This window comes from Tupaia chinensis, unplaced genomic scaffold, assembly GCF_000334495.1.
Source record: "Tupaia chinensis unplaced genomic scaffold, TupChi_1.0 Scaffold000078_1, whole genome shotgun sequence".
Classification (NCBI taxonomy): Eukaryota; Metazoa; Chordata; class Mammalia; order Scandentia; family Tupaiidae; genus Tupaia; species Tupaia belangeri.
Window position 1 is genome coordinate 5,749,274 of NW_006159539.1, and position 13,595 is coordinate 5,762,868.

At 41.7% G+C, this 13,595-nt stretch overlaps 1 protein-coding gene across 1 annotated transcript in view; it reads right to left on the minus strand.

The window, feature by feature from the left end:
* AGBL1 (AGBL carboxypeptidase 1) overlaps nt 1-13,595 on the minus strand; it is a 542,019-nt gene that overhangs the window by 408,207 nt on the left and 120,217 nt on the right. The window contains exon 16 of the mRNA XM_027769246.1: nt 9,727-9,871. Within this exon, the coding sequence (XP_027625047.1) occupies nt 9,727-9,871 (145 nt within the window). The remainder of the gene's footprint in view (nt 1-9,726; nt 9,872-13,595) is intronic.

Genomic DNA, 13,595 nt, shown 5'->3' on the forward strand with positions numbered 1-13,595 from the left:
AGAAAAGAAAAGAAAAGAAAAGAAAAGAAAAGAAGAGAAGAGAAGAGAAGAGAAGAGAAAAGAAAAGAAAAGAAAAGAAAAGAAAAGAGAAGAGAAGAAAAGAGAAGGCAAGGCAAGGCAAGGCAAGGCAAAGCAAGGCAAGGCAAGGCAAGGCAAGGCAAAGCAAAGCTGGATCCCACATGGCCAACCTGGTTTGAATCCTGGACCTGGCAGTTTGAAAAACATGCCAGGTGCAAGTCCATGTGTGCCCCAAATCCCAAATGGATGGAGAAATGGAGATGAGATTGTAGCATGACTGCATCCCATTTTAGGGGATGTTTTCTCTCTCTTCCTCTGGCTTTCCCTCTGACAAGCACATGTGTCTTCTGGCAGCATTTTTTCTAATTAAAATTTAAAAAGCAAACAAACGAAAAGCAGACCTGTCTGATACCAAACTTAAAAAATAAATTAAAAAAATAAAACCTAGATTTTATAAATCAGACATGGGAAGCAGGTTGGTGGCAAATTTCTTACAGAAGCCATCAAGCACAATTAGCTCTGAGAGAGGAAAGACAAAAAGGCACCATTGTGCCCATGAATATTGTCATCAAAATGATATTGCTTTGGGGACCAAGAAGTTACATGGTGGTTGAGGCACTAGACTCTCACATGGTAAACCACTGTTCAAGTCCTGGACCTGACAGCTTGCTTTCTCACTTTCTCTGTCTCTTTCTCTGTTGAGCACACATGCCCTATAGCAAAAAATTAAAAATTATTATAAATACAATCTTTTTTTTTTTTTTGAGAGATTTTCACTATAGGGCACATGCTCTCGCCAGACAGACAGAGAGAGAGACATAGAGACAGAAAGCGAGAAATCACCCCCCAGGGGTGATGGTCACGCCGCAATCCCTTCTCCTCCATTCTCCTCTTGGGATCTTGGGCACGCACGCACACGCCCCTGGAGTGAGTTTTAAGCCACCGGGTCCGGGACGTGAACTGCAGTCGACTACATGGGAGTCCAGTGACATAGCCACTACGCTAACTGCTGGTTCCCATAAATACAATCTTTAGAACAAGACATTTTTAAAAAATGATATTGCTTTAATGTATTTCTAGTAGCATATGTGGGAGGAAACAAAGTTTTGAAAGTTTCTCCTTGGAGTCCTGTTAATTTTATTAATATTTATTATTATGCTTAGTGATTAATATTATTATAACTCAACAAATGCCTAATGTCTTTGAGCTAAAGCTCATCTTCTATAAATTATACATTTTCAATTACCCATCTCCCTGCACCCATTAACCAAATGTCCCTCCAATTGGATTTCCCACCAAATGTATCAGGTGGTTGGAAAAGTCATGACACATTTTTGCATAGAAACAGGAAAACATGTCATGACTTTTCTGACGACCCCATACAGCAAACAAAAAGACCTTCATAAAGACCGTGGAAAATGGAATTAAAGTACAAGTTTCTTTTGAAGCAAAACAATTGGACCCCACGTAAAGGTTTTGTTTGGATGTGTTTCCATTATCCTTATGTTCATGGACATTTTGAAAACTCTACTGCATATGACACATTCACTCTTAGGGGATTTTTTTTTTTTTACTCCATTTACACAAAAGACCACTAGAATAAGCCAGTTATCACTTTCTACTTGATTTCCCTTTAGAGAAGTGGCTTGGTCTTCTTCTCCTAAAAATGACCTCTAGGGAAATGCTCAAATCTCAGGTCCAGAAAAGCCATGTCTGATTGGATATCGTTAGGATCACTGAAGGGAAGCCATGTGCCAAGTCACTGTCCTCATATCTCTGTGTCAGCCAAGGGTGGGCTTCTTCATAACAATGGGACTGAGCTCAAGGCAATTGTGACAACCCCAAGAGAGACTGACTTCTTCAGAAGAAAAATCCTGCCTGTGAAAGACATCAAACTGATAACCTTAGGCTGCCTTCTCCTCTTGTGTCTCTCCCCAGGAGTCCTCTGTCTCCCTTCTCTTTATCAACTACTCCCTTAAAACTTCCATAAAAGACTTCCCTTGACCTCAGCAGGCTGCCCCGCTGATGGCTACTGATAAAGTGAGAAGCACTTGCTCTCAAAAATCATTCATCTCTTATTGTTATCCCCTAAAAATCCTGTACTCTCTGTTCCTTTCATTTAAGAGAGAGCCCACCCCTAAAGAGATGGCCTACTTTATTTGTGTACAGCTAGATTTCAGTTGTCACTTAAATACATTCATCTAAGAAGTGAAGACATCTCATCACCAGAGAGCAAATAACCTTTAAGCTAAATAAAAGCTAGAGAATGTGCCGGAAGCATGGTTAATGAGTGTTCTCAAACCATGCCAGTCTGGCTATACTACTCTCCTTAAGTTAAAGGGACTTGCTTTAAGAATGAGAGAAATGAATAGTCTCTAGGATCTACTCATAGACTAGCCAATTAAAAGAAAAGATTATTTTAATATCCTTTTTTCCATGACAAATACAGTCATATTACTCATGATTTGGGAAAGTAAAAAAAAAAGATAATCATATTTAATCAGTCTAAGAAAGCCATCAGTAGCTTTAAATATTCCCCCCCCCTTTTTTTTTTTTCTTTGAGAGAGAGACTTTTGCTCTAGGGTGTGTGCACTTGCCAGAGAGATAGAAAGCAAGAAATCACTCCCCCGGGGGAATGACCACACAGCAGTCCCTTCTCCTCCATCCTCCTCTAGAGATTTTGGGTATACACGCACGCCACCAGGTATAGGACTTGAACCACAGTCAACCACGTGAGGATCCAGCACCTTAATGATTATACCACCTGCTGGCCCCATTTTTTTGATCTTCCGTTTCAAATTTTTATTTTTACTTTTAATTGTAGTATAAAATATAGAATAAGTATCTTTCAGTCTTTAATTCTTATTTATTTCATGAGTAACAGACACATAAAGAGAGACAGTACTCCCAACAGGGTTTTTTGTTTTTTGTTTTTTTTTTTTTTGTAATCCAACCCTACCTCAGACAGCCCTAGACCATGGGTGCATGCAAACCTGGAACCATTCCACATGGGTCTGGCTCAATTAGCATTACATCATTCCACTGTGCTACCATCTGGTCCCCACAATGGGTATCTTTTCAATCCGACCAACAAAGAAAAAGAATCACCCATGGTCACTAAAAAACAAATAAATTCCCTGATGGTTACCGTCTAGTACTGTTTACTAGATGTTGTTACTTTGCTAATACTCTCCATGCATCAGTCAATCATCACAATTATGTGTGTAGTGATTGCTTTTGTGTTTCTGGCTTTTTTTTTTTTCTTTAAGAGAGATTTTTGCTATAGGGCATAAGCACTCGCTGAATAAACAGAGAGACAGAAAGCAAGAAATCACCCCCCAAGGGGGATGGCCACACCACAATCCCTTCTCTTCTATTCTCCTTTTGGGGTTTTGGCCATGTGCACATACATGCCTGGTATGATTTTGAAGCCACCAGGTCCAGCACTTGAACCACATTTGGAGATATGGGAGTTCAATGACATTAACCATTAGGCCATCTGCTGGTCCCTATGTTTCTAGTTTTATAGAGGAAACAAGCTGAATGAGGTTAAATAGCTTGCTGATGGCTATACAACAAGGAAACCCAGAGACTACCCATAAACCCAGGCCTGTCCAACTGCAAGGCTTACTCTTCCATTGTGCTCAAGACCCTGGGGTTGAAGTGTCCTTGTGGTCCAACACCACCAATCATGTACATCTCGGCTCCTACAGAACGTCCTTTCATGTTCACCTCTTTAACATGAAGATCCTTTATTGGTGCCTATCTTTTGTTTGGCCCATGCAAGGCTAAGTCTCAGCCTGTTGGTTACTGGAAAGCACTGATTTACAACATACTCATTCCATCTCTGATCTACCACATTTTAAGTCAACATTTCCCATTTGACACTTTTTATTTTATATTTTTAAAGAATTATTTAATTTTATTTTTATTATTATTTAATTTTATATAGGGCACGTGCATTCACCAGAGAGAGAAAGAAAGTGAGAAAACAAGATGCCGGGTCCAGAACTTGAACCATGGTCAGCTAGTGGCGCCTTAACCACCACTCCATCAAACCCTGTTTGATACATTTTAAACTCTATTTATTCTGAACCATTTATAGGATAGTGTGCATATGGCATCTTAATAACAATATTCTCAGGGCCAGCAGATGGCATAGAGTTTATGATATCATTCAACTACCACATGGTCAACCACGGTTCGAGTCCCAGACATGGTGTTTGAAACCCACACCAGGCATGTGCACACCCAAGATTACAGGAAGAGAATGAGGAAGAAGGTAATGCAGCATAGCCATCCTCCCAGGGGGTGATTTCTCACTTTCCTTCTCACTGTCGGTCTCACTCTCTCTCTCTCCATTGAGTGCATGCTCCCTAAGGCAAAAACCTCTTTAAAGAATAAAAATAACAGTATTCTCTCTCACCCTTACTTTCCTATACTACCCACCATATGTCATCATTGAAGACAAAGGTGGCAGCATCATCCACAGTGAGTACAAGTGTCTGCTAGAAACTCTGCCCCATCATTAACAGTCTAATGCATTCCCAATATACAGACCCTACTATGATCACTTTTCCTGTATCTTGCAAACTCGCTCAGTTTTAAGTTCTCAGTAAGATCCCATTTCCTTACACCCTAAAATATTCATAAGAAACTCTCCTGGGGACCAATTTTCAGCCTCCACTACTGATTACCTAGGGACAATTGATTACAAATTCCCAATACTTCAACAAATATTGTCAACAACACTTGAACAATCACTGCAATTGCTGGTATCTTGATATAACTGATTCAGTTAAAACTCCTTTTCTTTTCTTCAGAATAACAATAGTGGATTTCTTTCTATTAGCTTTATTTTAATACTTTATTTGGACAATTATCCAATGGAGTTGCTGGCAAGCATCTTGAAGATGTCAATTTGAAAGGCCCAAATACCAATGCTCTTAGAAGAGAATAATAAAATTTAAAAAGTTTCAAAATTGCATTCATATTGAAAAAACATCTAACATACAAGTCCTCTACTATAAAAATGTCTGAAATTATTAAATATACTCCATATTATAAGAGATTTGCAAATTGTGAATTCCACATGGAAATATATTTTCTACCCTTCAGTATAACCCCTAAGTAACATACTGTTAATTCCACTCTTGGGGTATTACTGATTCGTAGGAAGAGAAACTGTGTCTCCTTAGGACATGTGCAAAAATAAAAATGACTAGTATATATTACAGAATGTACTCATTCTGTCCACAATGGGAGCAAGAATTTTAAAAGAAAAGCCACAGAGTCAATTATTGTCTTAAACCTAGAGAAGACAAAGACCATGAGTTATTGGAAATGTAAAACCTAAAATTAAGAATATGCATTTGTCACTTTTGAGTGACAAATGATCATTCTAACTCTGTTCTGCTTATTTCAGAGAAATAAGTAGATATTCCTTTTCCTATCTCCTTCTTGTTAACGCACTTCCAACTTCCCTAGGGGGAAGAGATTCACAGTCAAAAAGCTAAAGAACAAGCCAATGACCGGGAGTTGACAAGCTCCGCCCACCCCATTGAGACTAAGTGTCTTGTGGGGGGGAGGGGGAGGGGGAGGGAGGGAGGCTTCTTATATTTTCTTCTCTCTTTATGACAAAATTATCTCACTTACCTCAATGGTTCTGAATTACAATTATTTGTAATCATAAACTTTAGACTCTGTGCTCTGCTGTGATAGTCTCCAGAGAGGCTAAGTGGGCCCAGAAGCAGAAGATAAGCATCCAGGTGTGGTAAAGGCCTAGTTGAAAGGGCTAGAGACTTGGGGTCAGCAGGTGGCATAGTCGTAAGGCACTGGACTCCCACACGGTAGACCATGGTTTGAGACCCAGACCCAACAACTTGAAACTCATGTCAGGCATGTGTGTGAGTACCCAGAATGCTGAGAGGACAATGGAGAAGGGATTGTGGCATAGCCACCACCACCCCTCAGAGGGTGATTTATTCCTTTCTGTCTCTCTGTTTCTCTCTGTGTGTCTCTCCAGCAAGTGTATGTGCTCTATAGCAAAAATATTTTCTTTAAAAAAGGGCTTGTAGAAACATAGCAAGAATTTATCAGAACGTCTTTGGATAAAAATTGAGCTACATTTGGTAAGAAATATCATCCTGGGGGGCCAGTAGGTGGTGTAGTAGTTAAGGCACTGGACTCCCATGTGGTCGACTGTGTTTTGAGTCCTGGACCCACTGGCTTGAAATTTATACTGGGCATGTGTGTGCATGAATGCCCCCAAATCCCAAAATGAACATAGCAAAGGGATTACGGCATGGCCATCCCTGGGAGATTTCTCACTTTTTGTCTCTCTGTCTCTCCAGTGAGCACATGAGCCCTATAGCAAAAATCTCTCTCTTTCTCTCTCTCTTTCTCTCTCTCTCTCTCTCTCTCTCTCTCTCACACACACACACACACACACACACACACACACACACAAAAGAAAGAAAAAGAAAAGAGAAAAGAAATTTCATCCACATCCACAGTACTTAGTGTTTCAGATACCAACCACGGCCTGCCCACTTGAGCTCAGTGACCATCGATATCTATGCCATCAAAATGCAGTAACAAGCCATCCCTCTAAAACTGAGCTGTACCTTTCAGTAGCTAGTACATGTCATAGCAAGCAAGGACACTGACCTGACTCCAGAACAAAAATTCTTCCGAATTTCCTCTCCTATTTCTTCTACAAGTAAAGTAAAAGGCCACAGCAATAAACGCCCAAGGCTGGCATTTTGTTTCCCGTGTGACTGTTAGCTTGATGTGGGACTTCTAAGCTTGTTTTTCCCTTGACAAAAGGTAAGAGTGCATTCGACAACTTCCCAAACCCTTTTGAGCTCTAATGTTTTATACTAACTGCCACAGAGAATCTCAGCAGAGTCCAGGTTATTCTTTTTGGGTTAAGAGAATTTTGCCATAGGGCACGTGCACTTGCCAGAGAGAGAAAGAGACAGAAACAGTGAGAAGGAAAGTGAGAAATCATCCCCTCCCACCCCCAGGGAGGATGGCCACACTGCAATCTCTTCTCCTCCATTATCTTGGGTATGCATGCAGACATGCCCAGCATTATTTTTCAAGCCATAGGTTCCGGTACTGAAATGGCAGTCGAACGTATGGCAGTCCGATGACATAATCACTACACCATTTGCTGACCCCAAGTTCAGACTATTCTAGCAAGACTTGGACAGGCCCCATGGTTTAATGGTTAAGGGAACTAGATCCCACACAGCACATCATGCAGTTTGAGTTACGGATTGAGTGGCTTGAAAATCACACTGAGCTGGAATAGCAAATGGCATAATGGCTACATTGCTGAATTCTCACAAGACTGACCACAGTTCAAGTCCCAGACCCAGAAGCTTGAAACTTATGCCAGGGGTGTGTGTGTGTGTGTGTGTGCATGCCCAAGATCCCAAAGAGAATGGGGGGGAGGGGATTGTGGCATGGTCATCCTCCTGGGCAGGGGCGGTGGGGGGGATGATTTCTCGCTTTCTATCTCTCTGGCACGTGCACACACCCTATAGCAAAAATCTCCTCTCACTCCCAAAAAAAAAAGAAGAAGAAAAAGAAAATCATTCTGGGCACATGAGTGCACATGCCACAAATCCCAAAAGGAAGGAGAACTAGAAGAGAAGAAATTGTGGTGTAATTATGCCCAAGTGGTAGGGTGCTTTTTCTTTCTCTTTCTCTTCCTCTTTAGTGAGTACATAAGCCTTCCAGAAATATTTCAAAAGAAAAAAAGAAAGAAAGAGAGAGAGAAAAGAACAAGAAAAGAAGAGTATCCTAGACCCACAGTCTCTTCCTTCAATGGAAAAAACAAACACATTTTAAAAAGAATAGCCTTTCCCAGTAGATTCCTTATAGGCAGACGAGACCATAACACCAGCTGCTGAAGAGGATCATGAATCTCGCCTGTTCGATGTCCCTACAGGCAACAAACATGTTTTATCAGAAACACGGCTTGTTACAAGCATAGCTTGTGATGCACATTTCTTAGATTAACTTCTTGAGCTCTCTAAGTGTGAAACACAAATAATACTAGTTGTGCATCATTTGCAATCTGGGAAACAGTAAAAAGTCTCTCTTTAGGCAAGACAACATACGGAGAGAAGGACAGATGCACTTTCATGAAGCGGTTAGCCAAGTGGCTTAAGATATGCTTCCTCAAGGAGAGAAATTTCCATTTATACCTGAAAATTTCTTTTGAAGGGAAAGATGTTCTTGGTTATTATCTTTTTCCAACTTCTTATCACAGTCTTAAAATGAAAATGCTGATCCTTCAGGCTAAATGATATGTACACCCATATACACACATATTATTACAAATATGCTAATAACATTTTACATTAACACAGAGGATGAAAGTGCTTTATAGAAGCTACAGTAGCTCATTAATCCTCAGGATATCCATGAAATGGCTAGGGAAAGGGAAAGTTTGCCTACTTTCTCATATTACAGAAAACTGCATGGTTTAAATGGTTTTCTCAAAAATGTCTCATGAACATTTCACAGGGCCTTACAGAGTATAGGAATGCTAACTAGGAATCTAGACTGACTTCTGCAAGACTTCCCTCAGAGTAAGATGGTAATCCTTCTTTGTGGTGATTCCATGTTTTACTCTTTTACTCCTCTTACCCATGCCAGATCCTAATAGCAGCCTCTAACCCAGGGCTGTGGGACCCACTGGAGAAACTTAAGTGGCTGCTTGCTCACAGACTCGGAGAGTGTTCCAAGCTTCATCTTCCTGTCCCCATTCCTCCATTTCTCTCAATGAGTCCAAGTCCTTTAGATTTCCATCTCAGTTTCATGTGCATGGTTTTATCCCATTCAATTCCAATCTGACCACCTCATGCTTAATGTGAACACTGTCTAAAGATAGAGACCCGGGCCAGTAGGAGGTGAGGTGGTAAAAGTGTTGAACTCTCACATGGCCAACCACAGTTCAAGTCTCGGACCCAGCAGCTTAAAACTCATGCCGGGCACGTGTGCGTGTGTGCCCAAGATCCCGAGAGGAGAATGGAGGAGAAGGGATTGTGGCATGGCCATCCCCCCTGGGGGGTGATTTCTTGTTTTCTGTCTCTCTAGTGAGCATGTGTAACATATAGCAAAAATCTTTCCCCCAAAAATGATAGAGACCTTAAGAAATGGGACCAGCAGTTAGCGTAATGGCTGTGTCACTGGGCTCCCATGTAGTCGACCGCGGTTCACGTCCCGGACCCGGTGGCTTAAAACTCATGCCGGGCACGTGTGCGTGTGTGCCCAAGATCCCGAGAGGAGAATGGAGGAGAAGGGACTGTGGCGTGGCCAGCCCCCCTCGGGGGTGATTTCTCGCTTTCTATCTCTCTGTCTCTGTCTGTCTGGCGAGTGCACACACCCTATAGCAAAAAAAAAAAAGAAAAGAAAAAGAAAAAAAAAAGAAATGCCCCCATCTCCACATTCAACCTAAAGACTGCATGGGTCTTCTGAATGTCACTGTCATGATTCAGTCTCATACCCTGAGCAGAAGACAGATAGGACACACACAGGATGATGACATCAGTGACAATAAATCTCAGCTCTCTTAGAAGGCAGTAGTTGCCCACCCACCCACCCAGAATACCAGGTTTCCTGAATGTTTTCAGGCAAACATCAGAGAGTTCCTTCAGCCCTGCTGGGGTAATGCCATGAAGAAGAAGTTACCATGAGAGCTGTGTAGGTGTAGGGGTAGTGGTAGGCCAGGTAGCAGACATCCTCGTTGTGTGGGAAGGTAACAGCAAAGGTGAGGGTATAATAGCACTTCCCAGGTATTCCTCCTCTGGCAGCTGGACTCTGGCAATAATGATTTCTAAAGAGAAAGAAGAAGAGTCGAGGTTAAGGGAGGACTAAGGAAAGAAAGATGCTTAGAGTCATGGATCCTATAAACCTCATGTGCTATGTACTGACAAAACAGCCTATACTTGAAATACTGGGTTGTCAGAAAAGCCATGACAAATTTTTTTCTGTTTTTCTATACAAAAATGCATCATGACTTTCCCAACAACCCAATACATCTGTGGATAAATATTAGAAAACAGAGAAACATACAAGTGCACTTACTGCCAGGTCACAATTAAATTCAACAATGTGTAGTCTGGTCTCTCCAACTCCTAACTGTGGCATTGATGCAATGAACCTTTCTCCCTTTCTCTCTCTTCTTTTTTTTTTTTTTTTTTGAAGAATTTTTTAATCTTTTTTATTTATTTTTTTATTTATTTATTTTAATTAGACCAGAGAGTGATAGAATGAGAGAGATAGAAAGTAAGCCAGGGCTCAAACCACAGTTCGGTTGGCCATGTGGGAGCCCAGCACCTTTAACCACCATATCACCTGCCAGCCCCCTTTTCTTTTTTTTTAAAATATGTATGTATTTATTTATCTATTTATTTGCTGTGATTTTCAAGCTGCTGGGTATAGGATTCAAACCTCAATTGACCACGTGGAAATACAACACTCCAATCGCCATGCCACTTGCTGGCCCTCCATGAACCTTTTTCTACTGTATCTAAAAATTAAGGCTATGTAGTCACTGAGCTAGAAAACAGAGGAAAATGTAAATAACTCTGTGTTTCCTGGGATTCTACTGCAGACATAGACATCATTATGCAAACGTGAGTGTCTAAATCCTGGCGTCTCCACAGACCACACAGGGTCCAGTTTCTTCTTTTTCCTTTCACCTGCAAGTGGATTTATTAGTGATCATTACTATATACTGAGTTCCAACTAGACACTCACCGTATGGCATTCTTTTTTATTTTTTTTTTAAGGTTTTTGCCATAGGTCACATGCGCTTGATACAGACAGAGTCAGAAAGAGAAAAGGAGGGAAAGTGAGAAATCACTCTCAGGGTGGGGGTGGGGGTGGCCACACTGCCATCCCTTCTCTTCCATTTTACTCCTGGGATTTTCAACATGCTCGTACATATGTACAGCATGATTTTCAAGCATTGTGTCTGCTGGGACTCGAACCATAGTCAGCCATATGGGAATTCAGTGCCTTACCACTATGCCATTTGCTAACCCCCATATGGCATTCTTTTTTTTTTTTTTTGCCATAGGGAGTGTGTGTCCATTCTGGGGGGAGAGAGAGAGAGAGAGAGAGAGAGAGAGAGAAGGAAAGTGAAAATTCAACTCCTGCCCCAGGATATGGCCACATTACAATCTCTTCTCTTCCCCTCTCCTCTCAGGATTTTGGCCACATACCCAGCATGATTTTTCAAGCTACCAGGTCCAAGACTTGAACCACAGTCAGCCAGGTGAGAGTCCAGTGCCTTAACCACCGTACCACCTGCCAACCTCTCTATGACATTCTTATTTATTATTGCGACAACCTATTGAGTGGATAAAGAAGTACAGGCTTAGACAATTTAATTTGTCAAAGGTCTCTAGGCTAGTTAAGGGTCAATACAGGATTCAAACCCACATCTCTGTAACTAGAAAGCCTTTGTTCTTTACGCTATGCAATTCTATCTTCCCACAGGAATTTATCTGTCACCTCAAACGTGGTTCAGCTTCTTAAAGCTTGAGAGTGCACATTTTCCTTTGTCAGAGATGAAGAACCAATTTTGATCCTTCAGAGAACAGTATCAAAGTAAATTGTACCCAGAAGTACATTCCGAGCAATATTTTCCCCACATGCTGCCAGTTCCTCTCGCTCCTTGCCTGTTGATGCTGAGACAGCTACACAGGCTCCCCTGAGAAACGTTATCATCAAGGCTGCAATATAATGCAAAATACACCCGGACACCAAAAGATGCAACTCCACCTTTGAACATTTACAATGTTAGTTTACCAGTCCACTGTGCTTTTTTATTGTATTGGAAGGATGGACAAGGGAGGAAAACAATGGTAGCTAATTATTCATGTGTGTTCTTGGGCGGGGGGGGGAGGGGGAGAGGCAGGGGCGAGAAAGTGGTATAGTGGCTAAAGCACTAGATTCCCACATGGTTGACAGTGGTTTGAGTCCAGGACCCAATGGCTTGAAACTTACATTGTGCTCCTATGCGGGCATGCCCATAATCCCAAGAGGAAAAATGGAGGAGAAAGGATCCCGGGGCGGGGTGGGGTGGTGATTTCTCACTTTCTGTCTTTCTGTTTCTCTCGTTCTTGCCAGTGAGTGCATGTGCTCTATAGCAAAAATCTCTCAAAAAATAAACAAATAGAAAGAAGTTTATTTTAAAAAAAGGCTATTTTTCCTACGTTTTTTGCAAACTTCATGCCACCTCCTACCAAAGCATAAAAGCAAGCATAGAAGGAAGAAAGGGAGAGAAGGAGAAAGTAAGAAAAGAAAGTAACCTAAAAAAGAATCTGTTCTCTTACTTTGGCTAGTTTTTTGTTTTGTTTTGTTTTGATTATGAATAGTATTTACAGAACACGGGTGATGACAATGAGAGACGCTTGGTGGTCCCACAGATTACAGTCTAATACATTCTGTGACCTCAGTTTCTGTCAACACAGCAACCTGAAGCCTTGGTCATTCTAGAGAAAGGAGGACACTCCACAACAGTGTCCCCAGTGACTGCCACACTCAGCTCATCAGCCTCACATAGGTAGGACCTATTTCCTTTGTGCCTACAGAAACCAAAACTTCAAAAGGGTGTTCTCTCGTGGTGTCGTCTACTTCTTGATACCTAACTGGAACTACTTTTCTCATACTTCCTCAAAGTTCTAATGTTTCTCCAAAACCAGACTCTGATTACTAGACAGTATTAAAGAAGCAGATGGTGGCTCAGAGAGCATGCAAGTCACATACGTCTTCCCTTTTGCATGTTTTCTGAGTTCATTTGTCAAACGTCCATTCCAAACATGCATGCAGTTTACACCTAGCTGAATGGCAATGCTAATCGGTTATGCCCTTTTACAATGGAAGAGCTAACTGAAACAGGACAACCAATCAACATGTGGAAAGGAGCCTTGCCCATAAGCACACGTGTGAGCACACATATGCATGCACATTTTTGTGAATGCAACGGCAAGTGGAAACATGCATCTAATGCCTCCCCATCCCCAGGTTCTATACCTACAAGCACTGGAATAAGAGCCTCTAGGCTGAGAATAGACACCGCTATGGGCCCGTGCTGGTGGTCATACCTGGAATGGCCCCTGCTTCCCTTCAGGCTCCCTGCTGCACAACCAAGAATGTTGAGCTCACATGCCAACCAAATGGACACCATGCACATGTAACCCTATACCACTCAATTACAGAAGAGGCAAGAAAGAGAAAGGGAGAAAAACGGAAGTCCTAGACTTACGCTTTGGCTCTTTATTCTACTCAAGCCTAACATGAACCCCACGGAAAGAAAGGCTACAGAGAAACGGGAAGAGATGATATGAGCTGATTCTTAGTGTTTGACCTTCCATGGGCTCCGGAACTAGTTATTTAGGGAGGTATGAGGACTTTGAATGGCAGTTTAAACCATAACGAATCTGCCTTTTTATATCCCAACACACACACATGCACACACACGTTCCTGATGAGCTACCCTCTGTAGGTTCCTGATGGTAGATGTTCCTGAGCAAGACTAAAAGCTTCCT